The 21,218-nt window shown below is 48.6% G+C and overlaps 1 protein-coding gene across 1 annotated transcript in view; it reads left to right on the top strand.

The window, feature by feature from the left end:
• C20H1orf94 (chromosome 20 C1orf94 homolog) overlaps positions 1 to 21,218 on the top strand; it is a 41,711-nt gene that overhangs the window by 18,265 nt on the left and 2,228 nt on the right. Inside the window, exons 2-6 of the mRNA XM_007979483.3 lie at positions 1,824 to 2,512; positions 5,374 to 5,634; positions 6,699 to 6,874; positions 12,437 to 12,514; positions 16,375 to 16,571. Coding sequence (XP_007977674.3) covers positions 1,824 to 2,512; positions 5,374 to 5,634; positions 6,699 to 6,874; positions 12,437 to 12,514; positions 16,375 to 16,571 — 1,401 coding nt within the window. The remainder of the gene's footprint in view (positions 1 to 1,823; positions 2,513 to 5,373; positions 5,635 to 6,698; positions 6,875 to 12,436; positions 12,515 to 16,374; positions 16,572 to 21,218) is intronic.

Raw genomic sequence — 21,218 nt, 5'->3', positions numbered from 1 at the left:
ACTGACTGAATGTTTCCTGTGCACGGCACTGTGTTGAGCTCACATACCAGTGACCTCACTGAATGCTCCCAACCATCCCATGAGGCAGGTGATGTTAGGTGCCACACCCGTTTTACAGGGGAAGACACTGAGGTTCCAGGGTCTGACGTGAAAAGAGCAGTGGTGCCTGGATTCAAACCCGGGTCTGTTTGTCTGGAGTCTGCTTTTTGCAGGCATTACTCTCTGCCTCCAAGCCTGGTAAGGTTCCATGTGGGGGTAGAGAGGCGAATGTTCAAGAAGTACGACTGTCTTGGCTGCTGGACTATTGGTACATTCCCATGTCTTTAGTACATAGCTCTTCCCCAAGCTCCCCAAGCACTGTGAACCACCAAGTCTTTGCCTCAGGACTCATCAGGACCCAGCGACTAAAGGTTTCCTGTCTGGCACAGCAGGAAGCCTCTAAGACTGTAGACTGTGTCCACTCTGATTGACTGTTAAATGCAGTGACTACTCCCCTGGGTCTGTGTTTGGTGACATGTGAATTGTGTGCCTGCCTGTTTCTGTTTGTGTGTATGTGTGTGTGTGTGCTTGTACACAATGAGCATTACCAGGAAGGCATGGACCCTGCTGGAAGCATTCCATGGTCACCGTTTTGGAGACTCATCATGCCCTCTGAGAGGCTGGACAGAGCTCTCATCCACCTCTCATAGGAGCCCCTTGAGTGGGGACAGCAGATGGTTCTAGGTTGGTGGCTCTTGACCTCCTGGGAGCACTAGGAAGGAAGGTGCCTGCTCGCCAAGGATGCTGGTGAGTTGGGCGGGGCCACCAGCCAGGCCAGTAGGATTGCAATCCTTTCTACACCTGGAGAGAAGTGGCAATGAGGAGCCTAGGATCCAGGAGACCATCAGGTGCTATCAGACAGGTGCTGACCAGCAAGGGTGTAGCGGAGGACCCAGGGTCCAAGGTGCAGGTTGAGGCCAATATTTAGTTTCAGGAAGACCCCAGTGAATCAGTGCAGGGATCTCCCAACTGCTGGTGCTGCCCATGAAGTGAGACCCAGTCCACAGGCTGTGATTGGGTCAGAGGCCATGCCAGAGTGAACATGAGTATCCAAGACACTACTGTATGAGATCCAGGGGCGGGGACCAACCAAGGCTGACAGTGGTGTAAACATGACAGCTGACCTTTGAATCGCCCTTACTCTATGCCAGACACCATTCAAAGTGCTTTGCACCTCTATGATACTCCTAGTAATGAGAGGAGGAGACAGAATACCAAGATGCTGAGCAATCTCCCCAGGGTCATACCGATGGGAAGTGACTGGGTCAGGGTGTAAGCTCAGGCTGTCCCCTCCACCATTCTGCAGTGAGGTGATGGGGGCTGCGCTATGCTCCTGTGGGCTTCCCAGGGCTCAGCCCCAGCACCCTAGACTCTGCACTTAGAGCTGTTGGCTTGCTCCTGACACCTTGGCTGCTGGGTAAAATTTCCCAGTGAACCCCTTCTCTGGTCTTTCATTGCTTCAGGTCCTGAGCATGAAGAACAAGGAGGAATGGACTAGAATTAAGGCTCAGTGAGGCTGTGACTTGCCCCAGCTCACTCAGCAAGGTTGTTGGGAGAGGATCCAGGTTTCCCCATTTTTCAAAACCATGCTCTCAGTACTGCATCCCACCACTGTGGTATAGGACCCTCTGGGGGTCCACTGTGTGCACTGGGTTCTCTTACCTAGAAGTGTGTTTTTGTCATGTTATGCATCCATCTCCCTTTTCTGGGGCCTATGTCCTTCTGCAGAGCCATGCCTTGGTGAGCTGGCACTAACACCGTCTGTCTCTCTGACCCATTTCCAGAGCTCTGGAGCTCAGCAGTGGCAAAGATGAGATCTCCTTGTTGGTGGAACAGGAGTTCCTGAGCCTCACTAAAGAGCACTCGATCCTGGTCGAAGAGAGTTCTGGGGAGCTGGAGGCACCAGGCAGCTCTCCTGAGGGGACCAGAGAGCTGGCTTCCTGCATTCTTGCCCCTCCTCTAGCGGCAGGCAGTAATGAGTGCCCCAGAGCCTCCATGATTGTCGGAGACAAGCTTCTGAAGCAGAAGGTGGCCATGCCCGTTATCAGCAGCAGGCAGGACTGTGATTCTGCCACGTCTACTGTCACAGACATTCTGCGTGCTGCCAAGGTCAAGAGCAGCAAGGGGACAGAGGACAGGGGCCACATCCTGGGTGACTCCAACTTGGAGGTCAGCAAGCTTCTGTCCCAGTTCCCACTGAAGTCCATTGAGACATCCAAGGCCCCCGACAACAAGAGGGTGCTGAACAAGACAAGAGTCACCAAGGACTTCCTACAGGACAACCTGTTCAGAGGCCCTGAAGCCAAGGAGCCCACAGGGCTGAGCCCATTTCTGCTGCTGCCTCCCCCACCTCCTCCTGCACCCCCTGACAAGCTCTCTGAGCTCCCTGCTCAGAAGAGGCAGCTCCCAGTGTTTGCCAAGATCTGTTCCAAGCCCGAGGCTGACCCTGCTGTGGAGAGGCACCACTTGATGGGTAAGTGGGGCTGGAACTGGGGTAGAGTGGGCCTGCAAGGAGGAGGTCCTTCCCAGGAAGCCAATCAGGGCTGCAGCATGTACATAAAGCATCTTTGTGCAAAGCAGGACAAAGCAGCCTCTCTGGTGGGCACAGCCCCGAGGGACAGGCTGTTTCCAACCCCCACAGGCTTCTTTTGCTGGGTGCCCCTGTGCAGGGCACAGCTTTTGTAAGCAAACCCAGAGTCCCTGATCTCAACATACTTTGAGAAGAGAAGTAGGCACCATGTAGTAACTGGCTTAACTTTGGAATCAAACAGGTATCCAGAATACATTGAAGGAAGTGTTTACCCCAGCTGGGTTCAGGGCAAAACTGAAGCTTGGGGATGCCAAGATGTATAGAAGAGAAATTTGATTGTTAGCTGGGGTCGTTTGGCATCTATCTCATGGAGGCACCTTTTCTGGACATGAGGCCTGGTCCTCCCTCTCTGGGGTAGGGGGAATATGTGTAAATTATCCAGACACAGTGCAGACTGTTGACTCTGGGATCTGTTTCCTGGGACTTACTTTACTGAGGAGCTCACATTCTTCCCAGGAAAGCCAGCCACCTCCCAATCTTCTCCTACTTTACGCCCAGGATTCTGTGTGTTGTTCTAATCTAACCAGTCAGACTATATGGTTCCAAGAAGGTAGGCTGATGGCCATGGCCATTGCTTAGAGTCAGTAGTCACTAAGAGAGTGATCATACTCATGTTAGCCAAAAGAACAATTCCTTCTGGGCTATGAGCATGGATGGATAACTGAGATACACCTGTATCGGGAGGGTCCAAATTCATCTACCTGAGAAAATAAGAGGAAAGTCATCCTGAACATTCTGTGTCCTGGAGCACTGCAGGAAGGCCAAGGAATCAGAGCTGTGGATAGCAAGCTGAACTCTGGGTCCTGGACAGGTTTCTAGGAGCCAGAGGGCTTTAGGATGAGGAGCTGTAGGAGAGAGATGGTTGAGCTCTTCCCAGAGGGGAGACCTTCCTCCTACCTATTCTCCAGGAGGGACCCATAGATACCTCCCTGTTGGATGGGGCTGCTGGATTGGAGGTAGTTCTGTCCCACCCACCCCACCCACCACTTGCGCATGTCTGTGTGTACGAATGTGTGGGCAAAAGTATGCCAAAAGGAGTTTTGAAGGTTTGAGTGTATTTCTCAGAGAAAATGCAGGAGTGGTGTATCTAAGCATGTCTGTGTACACATTTGTGCATGTGTCTGTCATGTGTGTAGTTGTGTACATGTCACTAAGTCAAAGGAACAACAGATAGGAATGTGTATGTGTCTGTGGGTCCAGACCTTGGAAGAGGGAGCTTTGTAGATGTCTAAGGCACCTGTAAATATGAGTGGGAAGCTGCGGGTGTGTATGTCTCTGGGGAAAGGGCTATTATTAGTGGGTACTGTTATTTCAGCTCACTGGCTAGGGGCTGAATTCAGCAACCGGAGGAACTCCTGGAAAAGACTCTAGGAATGTTTTGCTAAACATGTTGTTTCCTCCTAAATTGGCTCAGGCTAGAGCAGCTCTTTCCTTTGCTGGAATGGGGCTAGGAAGACAGCCTTCACCCCCAAGCTCAGCCCCCAAGCCGCTGGGCTAGGGGGCCAAAAGCTGGTGGGATCAGGTCTATTATTATCAACAGGTAACACTAAGGCACAGGTCCTTTCTGGCATCCAGAGAGATCCCGGTGCCTGCTGTTGGGCAGTGCAGTGCATAGCCATCCAGTGTGTGGCCAGGTTTCCCACCACTGCTGTGGAGGATCCTGTGATGGTCCCCAAAGTATGTCTGCATTGGGAGAATAAATGCTCAGTCTCTTTAGTGAGAGACCTGGGTCTGCCACCAATCTTGTCCCTGCTCCACACTCCAGCCATATCCAGTGACTCACAATGTCTCCTTGATGCTTCCAGGCCTTTGCCCACAGTTATCCATGCCTGTCATGCCTTCCTCCCCAGTACCCCTGGATATAAGGCCTTGCTGCAACCCTACTTCCTTCTGGAAGGAACCTTCTCAGACAGAAGCAGTCTCAGCCACCCTGTTCTCCATTTCTTCCCTCTGCCACCTCGTGGTGTTCATCTGCCTTGTCCTGGGGCTATTTCTGGGAATGTGTCTCTTTTTTTCCTTGTTATGAGCTCCTGCAGGGCACAGTCTGGCTCTGACTCACAACTGTGTCCCCAGCACTCAGGTCAAGGCCTGGCACTGAGAAGTGAGCTGAATCACCTGTGAGTAATAAAACGAAAGTAGAATTCAGGATGAGAGACCAAAGTGTGTGGCTCAGACCACATGTTTTGTAGGAATGTGTGACTCCCTCACTAAGCCATGTGCTCACTGAAAGCAGGAACTGTGTCCACAACATCCTTGCATTCTCAGCCTGGCACTGTGGATGGTTGGAGTGAAGGAAGGGTGGAAGGAAGGAAGGGTGGAAGGAGAGGAAAGAAAAGAAAGGTAATTCAAATAAAGGAATGATAGAAGGAAGGATGAAGGATGGATGGTTGGAAGGAAGGTAGGAAGATAAAGATGGATAGACAGTCAAATGGATGGACAGATGGATGGATGAATAAGTAGATGGATAGAAGGAAGAAAGGCAAAGATGATGGACAGATGGGTGGATGAATGAACAGATGGATGGACTGATGGATGCATGAGATTGGGGGATCAGAATGGGCAGGGGCCAGGGAGGGTTTCAGGGAGAGATTGGGATTGTATTTGGCTAGAACAGAGTCCCCCAGAGTGGTCCAAGCCTCAGGTGTGTGCTCCAGAGGATTCATCATTTAGTCCACAGAAAGGTGCTTCTGGCATCCAGCACTTGGCCTTCCAGAGGCATTGACTCAGTTTCTCTCCTGCTATAGAATGGAGCCCTGGCACCAAGGAGCCAACAAAGGGTCAAGAGAGCCTCTTTCTCAGTCAGTGGCTCCAGAGCCAGAAGGACACCTGTGGTGAGGAGGGTTGCTGTGACCCAGTGGGCACCGCATCACGGACCCTGCCGCCCAAGAAACCTGCATGTCCAGCCGAGAAGAACTTGCTCTATGAGTTCCTTGGGGCCACCAAGAACCCAAGTGGGCAGCCGAGACTTCGAAACAAAGTAGAAGTGGATGGGCCAGAGCTGAAACGTGAGCTGACCTACCCAGGGAGGGACTGGAGGGGAGCGGGGGTTGCAGCGACCCTTACAGGCTTCAGGGTGGCTCTGTTACCAAGTGGCTGTCTTATCTATAGGCAATTTATGGCCTTTCTAGAGGTGTCAGTTTTTCAACCCATAAAATGGGGGCAGTAACTTTCTCCCTATATCCCTTGTTGGGAATACAGTTGCTAGAGAAATGTAGTTGACTTTCGAGGGTCACATCAGCATTATTAATGGTCGCTTCTGAATATAGCCCTGACCCAGCATGTATTATATCCTCTCAAATTGCCCAAGCCAAAACAAAAAATCCTTGCTTTAGATTATTTCTGCATTGAGATTATGTTCCTGCTTTCTCTTCTTATAAGTGTTCTCATCAAACCTCTTTTCCCAAAAGGATGCCAATAAGGGGGAAACTGAGGACCCATTTCTGGTTTTATAACCCCCTACAACATCTTGTAGAAAGGAAGAAGCCAGGATTCTTATCTTGAAACAACTCAGCCTAACTTCGTTCGTTTAGACCAATTTTGATTCACTGCATGCTGAATTATTTAATGTTTTAAAATATATATTTTTTAATTCCCATATAGATACAACAACCTGTGAGAGTTTCTTAGTGTTGCCAAATATATGTCCTTAGGGAGGGCTGCTTTAATCATTTGATAAGGATGAATTCCAATGGCATAGCAGTGGTTCACATAAAGTTGGATTTTTCCAAAGCAGTTGAAAGAATTTCATTTTGTAAGTAGGTGAAATATAGCCCTAGCAATCTGGCTTATTGTATTCCCTTGCTAAACTGCCTTCTTTACTAGTGAATGATGGAAAGAAAAGCTCCAAGCCAGACCTTCTGGGATTTTCATCCCTTCCAAATTGGCAAGGTGTGAACTAATGATGTTTACCTATAGTTGGAAATGTACTAGGACTTTGAAGAACCCTCTTGGAGCTTAAAGGACCTGACCTGTGAGACTGTGAATCCCCAGGGAAGTTGTGATGCTGAAGGTGTCCTGGCCTTTCCCTGCCTCCATTACTGACCCGCTTTACCTCTCCTGTGACTTGCAGTTAACGCACCTGTGACGGTTGCTGACAAGAACAACCCGAAGTACGCAGGGAATGTTTTCACTCCACACTTTGCTACAGCCTTGACCTCAGCAACCCTGAACCAGCCACTCTGGCTCAACCTGAACTATCCACCTCCACCAGTGTTCACGAATCACTCTACCTTCCTGCCGTATCAGGTCAGTGAACGGGCCTGGCTCTCCTGTGGACATCCACAGGGGTTTTGGCCACAGAAGAGGCATGGCTGGCAGGGAGTCTATTTCACAAAGAGTCTTTAGACTCTTCTGAATCCCTTCCCTACATGCAAGAGGCTTCGCTGGGGCTATGGAAGGGCACTGTCAACTTGTCATCTTGTTGGTTATTTTTTTCATTGTGGTCACATCAGATCTACCCCTTGGTTCATGTGCATGCGTGTGCACACCTCCACAAACACATATATGTATATTTAGTCCTAACTTTCCGCTGTCTGAATTCCAGTTCACACTGTGCTCTTTATTGCAGAATCTCTTTGCTAGTTGTGGCTGGTTAAGTGCTTGGGCTCCCAGGAGAAGATGATGTCACAGTCCTTGTTTCCCACCTCCTTCCTGTGACTTCCTTTGAAGTTGGATGACATATATCCTAGATTATTTGGGACAGTCCCAATTTAGGTCTTCTGTTTCAGAATAATATTAATGGCATCTCTTTTCACTCTCAAGTGTCCTGGTTTGGACAACAAATTACAATCAGCCCTCTGTATCCACGGGTTCCACATCCACAGATTCAACCAATCTTGGATGGAAAATACTTAAAGAAGGAAACAATTAAAAAAAATACAACAACAAAAAATAATGCGAATAAAAGATAATATAGTATAATAACTATTTACATAGTACATTATTAAGACATTGTTAGTAATCTAGAGATTAAAGGATACAGGAGCATGTGCATAAGCTGTGTGCAAATACTATGCCATTTTATATCAGGGACTTGAGCATTCTCATATCCCTTTTTATATCAGGGACTTGAACATCTTTATATATCATTGTATATCAGGGACTAGAGCATCCTCATATGCCATTTTATTTTATTAGAGACAGAGTCTCACTTTATTGCCCAGGGTGGAGTGCAGTGGCACGATCTTGGCTCACTGCAATCTCTGCCTCCTAGGTTCAAGTGTTTCTCCTACCTCAGCCTCCCAAGTAGCTGGGATTACTGGTATGTGCGCCACCACACCTGGTTAATTTTTGTATTTTTAGTAGAGACAGGGTTTCACCATGTTGGCCAGGCTGGTCTCGAACTCCCCAACTCATGTGATCCACCCGTTTCCACTTCCCAAAGAGCTGGGAGTACAGGCGTAAGCCACTGCACCCAGCCCTCAAATACCATTTTATATCAGAGAGTTGAGCATCTTTATATGTCATTTTATATCGGGGACTTGAGCATCCTCAGATTTTGGTATCCACAGGGCAGGGGAGGGAGGGTGGCCTTGGAACCAATCCTCTGAGGATACCATGGGATAAGTGTATATGGCCACCTTACTTAAACTACACCCAAGCAGTCTTAGCTTGTATCAACCAAGGTGGTTTGGCACACATTCTTGTTCTTGGGCTCATAGCTAAAGGAGAAAATCAGTGGCCAGACGCAAAGGGACAGTGAAGCACCTGTAGCAGGGCTGGAAATTCTACTCACAGAACTTATTTATGCAGGGAAAATGTAGTTTCTTTATTTTGTCGATTTAACTTAATATCCCTTAAGAGCTGCCACCCACTGGGTAGAAGGAGGGAAAAATTAAATAAATGTCCACTCTGGTTTAAGCCTTAGCCCAATCCAATAACTTAAATAGTCCCTTTAGGTAGAACTCAATTTTTTCAGGAAAGATTCTCCATGCCTAAGGTTTCTGTCTTCTGTTCCCCTCACTGGCTTCTCTCCAGAATTGTATGTCATTGTATGGGGAAGGGCAGGAACTCAAATTTGTGCATCCAGGACCTTGGCAATTTGCTGCCGCAGCCTGGCTCAGCACAGCCTGAAGTAAGAAAGCAGAGAAGGGAATATTTCCAACTTGGTTTGTCCTGTTGTTATGTCCCTTCCCCCCTCTCCATCCCCAGGAACCCTATGCCGTTCTTTCCCTTTCAACACAGCACAAGCCTTATGTCCTACGGGGAAAGGGGATTGGCTCTTCTCTATATAAAGACTCTTCAATCTGCCCCACCAGGCTTAGCTTCTGAATCTTAAAGGAACTTAGCAAAGTCTCTCTCTGTTTTGTTTTCAAGCTTTTTGTTTGTGTGTGAGTTTGCTAAAGAGAACAAGTACCCATCCCCTCCCCAGGGAAGGAAAGCTCACACCCCACTGTGGAGGTGAGAGGTTGTGATGAAAGGTGACCTAAGAAGGAAGCTGAAGTGGACTAGTTTCACATTAGTAGTCTATTGTCATGGACCAGTTTCATATTTGTAGTCTATTGTCCTTACACAGGTCTTAAAATGTCCTGTTCATTGATTCACTGACTCCTTTACCAATATGCTTCTACCCTTTCATTTTTGTGTGCTCTCTATGCATCTCCATCTCTAAAGGGGAAACAACTGCATAATTCATTTAGTATAAGCCAATTCACTCTAAAATGCCCTCACAGAGCTCACCATGTAAAACTAATTTGCAATGGTTTGCTTTATTAAGTGGGGATAGCATCTCTTTGCTATGTTAATTTCTTCTGACTTTTTGGAGTGGGTGAGATTTGGACATACAATTTTCTGAGCATGAAGGTCCTCTGTCTTTAGCATCGTAGGGCTGTCTATGAGGTTCCTGCGCTTCTGAACTGAAGCAGCAGAAGGACGATGGCTGCTAAGGCCTGCTGGGTTCTATGAGACAGTTTAAGCACTGAATGGGCCCAGCTGAAGTTGGCTGTGGAAGGCATTGGTCCTCCCAGGTGGTAAGGGAGGACAGCATAATTTACCTTCTCCCAGCTTCTGTGATCTCACAATGCTGTCCAGCTTCAAGATAGCTGAACAAGGGGCCTGAGATAATAGCAGGCAGGTTTTGAAATCAGTAGACTTGACTTTAAAGGTTCTGCTGTTTCCAAGTTAGGCCTTAGGCTGGTTAGCTGCTCAGAGTCACGGTTTCCTCACTTGTGAAATGGGTTCATAATAATTACAGCAGCAGCAGCAGCAGCAGCTACTGATATGGTTGTAAGGATTAATTGAGTCCATGGAAGGGTAAAGGCTCTGTAAAGTTTAAGCTGTGACACAGATGTTGGTTTTTATTATTATTCAGCCTCAATCTTCCAAGGAAATGGGGTCGGAGAGCTTCACAGACCTTGAGGGGACAGAGAGGAGAAATGGGGAATGGTCTAGCCTGGTCTCTTCCCTCCTTAGTACTGGGAATAAAGATGAGGTCCCAAATCCAATTTACTCAGAGCTCTGTGGTGGGAGGACTCAGAGATGTGGAAGACAAAGTCCCCAACACCGAGGAGCTTCAGAGGCTCCTGGGCTACTTGGCATAAAGGAACTCTGCTCCCAATTAAGGAGGGAGGGTGCGTGGGAAGAAGCCACGGCTTAAGAAAAGAAGAGTGAATGTTTATTTACCCTTCCCTGTGATTTTACAAACTTGCAATTCTAACAACTAGAAATATTGCTGAAGTCATGCAGTGTTTTCTAACTCATGAGTGTGGCACCATCTCCTGAGAATCTGCCCTGGGACTGAGCAGCGGTGGGCAGCTGTTTGCCATCCACAGAACCTAGGGTAGCCTGGCACAAGCAGGTGTGGGATGGTGGAGGCTGGGAAAGTTGGCTGTAGAAAGCAAGGGGCACCTTCCTCCCTGGTGCTGCCAGGAGGACCAGGGCCACCAGCTTAAGCACTCTGCTGTCCCTACTGGATGGGCTCCTGTGAGGGGTGGATGGTGTGGCCCATGCTGGGCATTCTGGAGACTGCTCAATGCTATACCTGAGGGAGAAGATGATGAAAAAGAGGCAGAGGGAAGATGAAAGAGTCCCATAAGGAAGCTCAGCTGCGCAACTTAGGCTCTGCAGTCTGGCGGCATAGCTCTGGCCACCCTCTGAGAGAGCACAATGAGCCTCAAAAATGATGACATGGAATGCTCCCAGCAGAGATCTTTGTGTATGATGCTGTGCACACACACACATGCACACAAACGATATATATGCATGTCTGATGTACACACATAGAAACAGGCAGCTGCACAACTGCCTGTAGAAAGCAGAGATGAGTGCTAACGGGGTTCAGAGGAGGAGGTGAAACAGAGGAGGGACACTTAGCAACCTGCCTAGTGGCCTTGGAGCTCACAGAGGGCTGGGAACAGGTAAGGCAATCCCATCAGTCTGACTGCTCTGTCCAGGTTCAGGCAGAGGCTGGGGTTGCAGGGACTGGGCAGTGGTCATAACGGGAGAGAGAGGCTGCCCCGGGCTGTAGGGCTTGGAGTAAAGGGCAGCAGGTGAGTGGTTTCAGGTGAAGGTGTGGGCAGAAGTGGGAGAAGCCTGAGCACAGGAATGTCAGGAGTGTCCCCTGCATGGGAGCAGAGAGCAAGGAGGGCTCTGAGAGGATGTGCACTCTTGGGGACCTGGAAGATGGAGCAGGAGGAGAACAGGGAGGCCTACTCACAGACTCCATATCAGAAAGTCCACAGGCCATGAGGAAATCCTCAAGGGTGTAGGATCAGCCGTCATCAATACTTTAGTCACTGGCACAAGCTGAGCCCAGAATGAAGGCAGCCTCTCGGGCAGCGGATCTTCTGAGATGTCCTGGGCTGAGAGGTGCTTTGGGTTTTGAGCCTCATCTTAAGGGAAAACTGGATTTGCAGGTGGAGGCAGAGTCTGGGACTAGAAATGACCACTGCCACAGCAGCAGTTCTGCAGGTGTGTGTGTGTGTGTGTGTGTGTGTGTGTGTGTGTGTGTGTCTTATGTCTGTGTGTGAACACATGGGCACCCCAAGACAGAATTGTGAGTAAAATATCAATTTCCCATCTGGCTGAACTGCCAGAAAGCTGTTTAAGAGAGGAGGAAGTGAGGGATGACAAACACACCGAACATTGAGGCCTTAGTATGTGCTGGGCACTATTGTAAGCTCTTTAGATGTGTTAACACATTCATCCTCACACTGCCCCTCTCTGTACGCTACAGACACAGCTATATGCATGGGCACATAGATACACAGCAATACTAACACGCCTGGGTTTACAGTTGTATATTTGTACACAGAAATACACAGCTGCATAGACACAAGTGCAAACACACATGCAGGTGTACTTAAACATGGATGCAAACCAACACTCACACGTAGAGATGTGCATGGACACCTTGTGTCTTCAGGGGGCAGGTATGGGATTAGGGGAAGACATTTAGAAAAGTTGTGTGGACAGCAACAAAGATAATGTGGCTACCTTCACAGGCTTTGCGGACCTGAGCACATGTAATTTTTTAGAGAAGGAAAAAGAGGCTCAGAGATGTGAAGTGATTTGCCTAAGGTCACACAACCACTAAGAGAGAGATCTGGGACCCAGGAAGCAGTCAGACTCCTGAAGCTCCTATCTCCCACACTCACCGGAAAGGCTGTGAAGGCTGCCTAAGAGGGGCTTCCTGTGTGGTGTGAGTCCTGCTTCTCGTGGTCTGATTCCAGCTGGCCTCAGACAGCCCATGGGTGTGGCCGGCGATGTGATGGGACAAACTCGACCCTGTCTGGGGACTGAGCTGAGAAGCTGCTGCCTTCTGGCAGGGAGCCCCCTGCCTGTCCATACTGAGCCTCTCTTTCTCCCCAGGGCCTGTATCCACAGCAGGCAGCAAGGATGCCCTATCAGCAGGCTTTGCATCCCCAGCTGGGATGTTACTCCCAACAGGTGAGTAGACGTTCTCTCCTCCTCTGTCCCGGCTTCATGAAGGCCTTTGGGTCACAGGGTGCATCTGCTCCCTCCTCTTGGTCCAGCTGGTGACCAGCCACCTGGCCTACCATTGGCTCCGGAGTACAGACTCACATGCTGGCATGCATGTGGAAATCACAAACCGATGTCCCTGTGTGACAACACTGGGCACTTAAGGGAGCCCCTCATGCATGCTGGGCCTGTCCGTAAGCACTGTGTCTGCACTAACTAATTTAGTCTTCAAAATTACTCTGTGAGGTACATTATAAATGAGGAAACCCAAGCGCAGAGAGATTAAGTAACTTGCTCAAAGTCATAAAGTGAACATACAAATTAGGTGTTGCTGTGGCAATACCAATACGTAGCTTCCACATCTCAGGGACTTTCAACAATGAATATTAATTTCTTGCTCGGGTCTACGGGCTGACTGAGCTGGGCTGTGGATCAGGTTTACGTGGGTTCCACGTGCCTCTCCTGGGCCTGTGCTGAAGATTCAGTACCTGTTGCTCTTTCCACGGTGGATGGCAAGAGCCCAACAGGGCAAGAAGAAACACGTGATCCCTCTGAAATCCTCAGCTCAGACCTGTCCGTGGGAACTTCCACCCACCTTCCACTGGCCAATGCAAACGACATGGCTTTGCTCAGCGTCAGTGGGACTGAGGAGTCATATTCTTCCCATGTAGGGTTGCCAGTTAAAATCCAGGACACTCAGTTAAATTTGAATTTCAGATAAACAAGGAAAAAATGTGTAGTGTAAGTTATGTCCCAAATATTTCACATGATATACTTATGCTAAAAATATGTATTTATCTGAAATTTGAGTTTAACTGGGTGTCCTGTATTTTTATTTGCTAAATCTGGCAGCACTACTTTCATGGGTAGGTCGGGATAAATATCTGTGGGACAATAATTGAGGTTTGACCTCTGGCAGGCTGGCGTGCCAATGACCATGCTTTACTACGTCTTGTATGTAGATGCACAAAAATACCGCCTGAAAATAAAGCAGCAGAAAGAGAAATGCACACACACACACACACACACACACGCAGATAGAAACACAGGTATAGTTGTACACATGCCACCAAGCTGCGGGGGTCTGTGTGCAGGCACAGGCATACAAATAGATACAGAAGCACATTGACGGGTATTGAGTCTTGGGGCAGGGATGGGGGTATGAGGAAAGGAGCTTAGACTGGAGGAGCAGAGGGCACCAATACCCAGCCTGCCATAGCCCTCCATACAAAGGACACTCCCACACTCCAACTCATACAGCCTCTGCCTCTCCTGTCTCCACAGGGAGCCCCACCCTCTGTGCAAACTGCACCTCTGACCTGAAATGTGTTAGAATGTTCGGTAGGGTAGGGAAGAACCCGTAGGTGTAGGCAGCTTTGTTACCTGGGCCAGCACTGATTTCTCAGCAGCAGGAACCCTTGCATCCTGAGATGAAGCTGGGATGAGAGATGATCTGGGTCAGGAAACCTCAGCCCCATTGCCTCCACCCCTTGAACAGGAATATCATTGACCTGGCTCCAGAGAGAATATTTTTAGACAATTATGTGTATGTGTACGCACACATGCATGTGTATGTATTTGAAAAAAGTAATATAAAAACATGGTAAAAAAATTTAAAACTTGGAGGCAATCACTGTTTAATGGTTTTTTTTTTTTACATATTTTTCCAGCGATATCTATTTATATAAACATTTTTATATAAATGCAGCATTCTGGGCACACTGTTCCATTGCTTTTGTCAGTGAGGATTATATTTGGAGACGTCTCCAGAGCAGGCTACAAAGCTCTACTTTATAGTGTCATCAGATACATGGAATCAGGGGCACATTTTTGATAACATTGTGTGAGCCCTAGGACCTGCTTCCTCCATTTTGATCCCCTCCCAGGGCCAGGCAGTTCCTCCCCCATGAGGACAGGGGTACTTTCTGCCATGCTGACCCACAGGGTCATGACTCCTATCTGTCCTGGGAGATGCTCTTGGTGTGTTCTGACCTTTAGCTCATCACCTTGGGATTTGGTGCCTGTGCCCAGCATCACCAGGCCTCACATCTCCACTGGAGAACACTGGGGAGAACCAGGAGGGAGGACTCAGATTTCCAGAGAGGACACAGCATAGAGAGGCTGGTGTGAAACAAAGTATGAGCTCTGGGCTTACCCTTCCGGGGTTCTGACCACAACTCAGATGCTGGAAACACTGAGAAAGTTGCTTCACTTCTCTGAACCTCAGATTTCCTGTTTCCAATAATTATGGTCCTACCTCACAGGGCTTTCTGGAGTTTTAATGACAGCATCCATGTGAAGGGCTGGGCACATTTTAAGCACTCAATGAGTGCTAGCCTTTGTGGATTTTTTTTTTTTTTTTTAGACGGAGTCTCGCTCTGTTGCCCAAGCTGGAGTGCAGTGGCATGATCTTAACTCACTGCAACCTTCGCCTCCTATATTCAAGCGATTCTCCTGCCTCAGCCTCCCGAGTAGCTGGGGCTACAGGCATGCACCACCACGCCCGACTAATTGTTGTATTTTTAGTGGAAACGGGGTTTCACCATATTGGCCAGGCTGGTCTTGAACTCCTGACCTTGTGATCCACCCGCCTTGGCCTCCCAAAGTGCTGGGATTACAGGCGTAAGCCATCACACCCAGCCCCCTTTGTGGATTTTTTTTTTAGATAAGGGCGTATGGGGTGAGAGAGGGCTGTCAGAGTGCCCGATTCCTGAGCACTTGGACCCCAGACTTGCTATTAAAATGGAAATCCAGAAGTTTCTTCAAGTTCTGACTGATAATCCCCTCAGCACAGAAGAGGATAGATGTCAGCTCCGTATGAGAAAAGGTTTTCTGATATTTGGAGCTGTCAGTAGTGGAATGTAGTGCTCATAAAGTAATGAGCCCCACATCATTTAGGTATTCAAGAAGATGCCTTAGTGGTCTTTTCTTTCCTCCCTCCTTCCTTCTGCCCCTCTTCGCTTTCCTCTCTCTCCCTTTCTTGCATTCGTTCATTTAACATATGTTTGTTAAGCAGCGACTGTGTCCCAGGCACTGTCATAGGGCTGGGGAGAGAGTGGTCAACAAGATGGATGAGGTCTCTGCCTTGTCGCGGCAAGATGGTGGGAGCCCCAGCTCTTGGTTGGAGTTCATCACGGGCAATCTCGGAAGCCCCACTGAATTCCTGTATTTCCCTAGAGTTTGTACTCAACCCCATTGCCCTTTTTTGCCCTTCCTCCTAGACTCACACTGTTCACGATGGCAGCCACCAGCTATGTGTGGCTATTTAAATTTAAATTAGCTGAAATTAAGTATAATTCAAAACTCAGTTCCTCATGCCCATGAGCCACATTTCAAATGCTCAATTGTCGTGTGTGGCTGGTGGCTTCCACGTCACATGGCACAGATGTAGGACATTGCTGCCATCGCAGGACTTTCCACTGGGCAGGGCTGTCTCGGACTTGGAATCTGTTGAAAGGATCTCAGGAGAGATAGAAGCCAGAGCTGTGTAAATCACAACAGCTTTCTGGGGATAATGAAAGCCTTAAAAATAAACAAGGGGCTTTTGAGATGATTATTGACAGAGGGAAAAGCTAGGGAAACAGGGAAGAGAATGGAAATAATATTGATTTGCTATGTGCTATATGCCTGTAGAAGGCATATAGGCTCAACTTCTGTAGAACTCACTACAGAAGTTGAGCCCTAGGCTTTCTCCATTCCAACATGTTGCCTTCTATGTACCCAACAGTGACTGAGGGGCACAGGAGCTGAGGGTGGGGGCGGGTGGCTGGGCTTAGAGTTGGGCTAGGGAATGGTGACCTCACCCCTCTCTTCTCTATGGCCTGCAGGTGACGCCATACAACCGACAGCAGATGGGACAGCAGATCTTCCGCTCTTCCTACACCCCACTACTGAGCTACATCCCTTTTGTCCAACCCAATTATCCCTACCCTCAGAGGACACCTCCAAAGATGTCTGCCAACCCCCGAGACCCTCCCCCAATGGCAGGAGATGGACCGCAGTACCTCTTTCCCCAAGCATATGGGTGAGTCAGCCCATACTGGAGGCCTAAGGGTATCCAGAAAGCTGGTGGGAGTGGGAGCAAGTTGAGTGGGCTTGCCAATGCTCTCTTGGTACCTGTGTTCCATGGCTGTGGGGTGGAATGGGCTCTGTACCCATAGGCCAGTGGTTGTGTGGGTCCTGGAGGGACTTGGTGCAGTGATGAAGAGGGTCTGGGCCCTGGTGGGCCCCTTTTGTAGGTGCATTTCAGGTCTGGTTGCAGAAATGCAACTACGTGGTTCATAACATATGGATACCCCTCTCCACAGGCAGGGGCAGTTGGTGCAGTGATACATTTGCCTTTACCCATGTGCTTGGTTACAACAGGACATGGCCAGCTAATCTCCTTAGAGCTCTCACCTCCCACTGTCCGCACCCTGAGCTCCTTGCCAGACTAATCTCCCGAACATCCCTTTGACTTTGTGATGGGCCCTGCTGAAGAGCCTTTGACTGCTTATCAGGGCTGCCACACTTTTCCACCAAGTTCCCCAAACTGCAGAGGCAAGGAGCTCCTATTTCCTGGGACGGTCTGAGGGCTTAACATTCTGGCTCAACAACAAACTCAACATTCTGGCTGAAAATTCTACTCAAATTGTGCATGCTGTTGAGTCATAAATTTGTGTTTGTTTTAATATAATAATACATAGCCATTCATTCCCACCCACCAAACCTTCCACTAATATGGATGCTCCAAGCGTCAGGTGGTGCTGTGTCATTCCTGGGAATCCCAGTCTCCCGGGCACACCCTGGGGAATGGGTGCCCGGGTTTGAGAAACTCACTTTATAGGATGAAGGCCAAACTTCCCAGCCTGACAGTGATTCCCAACCTTCCACCTCCCCATCACAGAACCTTGCCTGCTGTGCCGTCCCCAAACTCTTATCCTTTCAATCAGCATTTTCTCCAAATAGCTTGTTAAAAGGCATAAATGCAGAAAGTGGTTTCAGTAGTCAGATCTGTTTGGGAAAAGCTGTGGGAAACAGAGATAAACAGATTTCTTAACTGTTGGAATTCTCAGATCATTTAATTTCCTAGGGTGCATGGAGAATGTTCAAGAAGGTGGTCAATAGTATTATTTAAACATGAAATCCATGCCCTTTTAAATTTGATTATTATTTTTTTTGAGATGGAGTTTCACTCTTGTTGCCCAGGCTCGAGTGCAATGGTGCGATCTTGGCTCACTGCAACCTCCACCTCCCAGGTTCAAGCGATTATCTTGCCTCAGCCTCCCAAGTAGCTGGGATTACAGGCATCCACCACCACACTCAGCTAATTTTTGTATTTTTAGTAGAGATGGGGTTTCACCATGTTGGCCAGGCTGGTCTCAAACTCCTGACCTCAGGTGATCTGCCTGCCTTGGCCTCCCAAAGTGCTGGAATTATAGCCATGAGCCACTGTGCCCAGCATCCACACCCTTTTAGAAAATATTTCCTTCCTTCCTTTCCTTTCCTTTCCTTTCCTTTCCTTTCCTTTCCTTTCCTTTCCTTTCCTTTCCTTTCCTTTCCTTTCCTTTCCTTTCCTTTCCTTTCCTTTCCTTTCCTTTCCTTTCCTTTCTTTCCTTCCTTCCTTCCTTCCTTCCTTCCTTCCTTCCTTCCTTCCTTCCTTCCTTCCTTCCTTCCTTCTTTCCTCCCTCCCTCCCTCTTTTCATCTCTCCCTCCCTCTCTTTTCCTTTCTCTTGCAGAGTATAGCATGGTGTGTTCCACCTAACACACCCTGGGAAACGCTGTGTTAACACATGTAGTTAATTTGAATTTAGCCTGCAGGGGACCCATAGATGAATAGCATATGCTTCTTCCCTTCAGAGAACTGAGCGCAGATGAAATGTGGGTACAACAATGTTAGTGCCCTGGCAAAGTGAAAGCCATCAAAGTGGCCCGAGGACAGAGGCAGGATCCCTGCAGCGGGGGAGGTTCCTGTGAGCAGCGCTGGGAGGAGGGCATTCCAGGCAGGAGGAGCAAGGCCCTCAGATGGGAAGGCATGCGGCAAGCTGGAGGCCTGGGGAATAAAGGCGTCTGGCTGAAGCATTAGATTTGTCTCTGAAAAAGGTGGAAAACAGGATTGGAAAAGGGAGGTTGGGACTGGATTATGAAAGGCTTTGGACTGCTAGGCCTGGGGATCCAGGGAAGATTTATGCACATCAGAGTGAATTGATGGGCTGGAAGTAAGAGAAATAGGAAGCAGGATAGGGTGTGGTCTGGAGGTGGCTCTAGGGGCCTATGGGAGAGATTATCATCCCCTGGAGGTGAGAATAGAGACCCAGATAAGCTGCCTGCAGGCTGGCCAACTTCCCACATTCTGTACGGTGACTCTGGTTTCTGGGAAGATAGACTTGCTGAAGGAGATAGCCCTGGCTGTGTCTGGGAGGAAGAGTGGTCTTAATGTCTCCTCAGTCAGCTTTCGGGAACCACCGATCGGGAGCTGTGAGACCACAAGGTCGAGACCTGGTCTCCAAAGGTCTGCAGAGGTTGGAGGAGTGGGAAGGTAACCCGAGGAAGGAGCAGCCTGAGAAGTGGGAGCCAGCCTGGGGAGAGCCAGAGACAGCGGAGCCAAAGAGGAGGGTGAGGAGAAGGAGTGGGGTGGATTGGCGTTCTGAGAGGCTGAGGAAACCAGGATCTCGAGGTCAGAAAAATAATGTAAAGGGTGCAAGCCTGAGTACCCAGAGGGGATGATCTGTTCATTCAAAAAACATTGATCCAGCACCTTGTATGTGCCTGGCACTGTTGTAGGCACCAGGGATAATGGAGTGAACGAGACAAAAGTTTTCCTTCTCTTAAGGAACTTTCATTCTAGGAGGAGAAATGGACAATAAGGAGATAAACAAGCAAGTATGCAAAGTCAGGTCCTTGGGATATGGGTTAGGGTGGGGAGAAGAATCAAGGGTAGCCTCTTGAACCAAGATCTAAATGAAATGAGAGAATGAACCATGCATCTATGTCGGGGATGAGCCTCTGGGCAGAAAGAATAGAAAGTGCAAAGGCTCTGAGGTGGGAACCTGTGGCTGCGGCACAAACAGTGAGGGACAGAGTGTGTGGAATTAAAATCAGAGGTAGCCAGGGCCAGACTAGACAAGGCCTGGTACGCACGACTAGAAATCTTGTTTCAGGAGCAGTGGAAAACCATGTAGGCTTTTACATTGATGAGGACGTGTTCTAATTTTCTATATAAAACAGATCACATTGGCCAATGTCTGAAGAATGGACTATGAGGGTAAGAGCTAGGCAGGGGAGTAGGCTAGGCGCTCTATATTGAGCACGAGGCATTGGTGGCATGGATGAAGGCAGTGGCCCTGGGAAAGGGGGCAGGTGAAAAGATCTGTGATGTGTTCTTTTCTTGGTAGAATTGGTGGGACTTGATGATGGTTGAACGTGTAATGAGGGAAGGGAAAAGTCAAGCAAATTCCTTGGTTTTTGATTTGTGCAACTGGAGCAGTAGCAATGCCAAAATACTAAGGTCATTGGGCCGGGCGCAGTGGCTCAGGCCTGTAATCCCAGCACCTTGGGAGGCCACAGTGGGTGGATCACTTGAGGTCAGGAGTTCGAGACCAGTCTGGCCAAGATGGTAAAACCCTGTCTCTACTAAAAATACAAAAATTAGCTGGGCATGGTGGTGGGTGCCTGTAATCCCAGCTACTCGGGCGGCTGAAGCAGGAGAATCACTTGAGCCTGGGAAACGGAGGTTGCTGTGAGCTGAGATCATGCCGTTGTACTTCAGCCTGGGCGACAGAGCAAGACTCCATCTCAAAAACAAAACAAAACAAAGCAAAATAAACAAACAACAACAAAAAACAAAAAACAACCAAGGTCATGACGACTAGAACAAGGATCTGTTTACCAAGAGTCAGTCTTGGACATGTGAAAATTGTGAGTGTCATTAGACAGATGGGTGGAGCTTTGGATAGGCAGGTGCATATAGGAGTCTGGAACTCAGGGGAGAGATTGGGGCTGGTAATACATTTGGGAGCCATTTGCATATACATGATATTTTAAGGAATGGGATGGGATGGAATAAGATGGCCCAAAATACACAAGTATAGAGAAGAGAAGAGGTCTAAGGGCTGAGCCTTGAGACTTCCAGCATGTAGAGGCTGCAGAGATGTGGAGGAACCAGCAAGGACTCTATCAATAAGTAGGACTGTCTAGTGAGGTGGGGAAAAAATGGGAAAGTGGAGTGCAGGAAGCCAAGTGAAGAAAGTGTTTCCTGAACAAAGAGCTGGTTTTGGGGTGGTGCGAGGTGCTGGATGGAACAAGATCAAGGTGAGGCTGCACCTGGCTGGGGAAGACGCATGGGCCTAAGCAGAGAGTTTAGTGTGGAAGACAACGAGCGTCAGCAGAAAAGGTGGAATCAAGAGACAAAACTGTGTAAGGGGGAGCGGAAGGAGAGAGGGGTTTCCATGTCCTCAGGGAAGGAGAAGTAGAGCCTTCTCCTCTGCCAAGTCAATTTGTATACATTCATCAGGGTGGGATAACCATACAATTTATCTTCCAAGCAATAATAAATTTGAGGGTTAAAAGGAGTACAGATAATAATTATACCAGGCCAGACGCAGTGGCTCATACCTGTAATTCCAGCCCTTTGGGAGGCCAAAGCAGGTGGATCACCTGAGGTCAGGAGTTTGAGACCATCCTGGCCAACATG

This window comes from Chlorocebus sabaeus, chromosome 20, assembly GCF_047675955.1.
Source record: "Chlorocebus sabaeus isolate Y175 chromosome 20, mChlSab1.0.hap1, whole genome shotgun sequence".
NCBI lineage: Eukaryota > Metazoa > Chordata > Mammalia > Primates > Cercopithecidae > Chlorocebus > Chlorocebus sabaeus.
The sequence above is the reverse complement of the archived record's forward strand: the minus strand, read 5'-3'. Positions and strand labels throughout refer to the sequence as shown.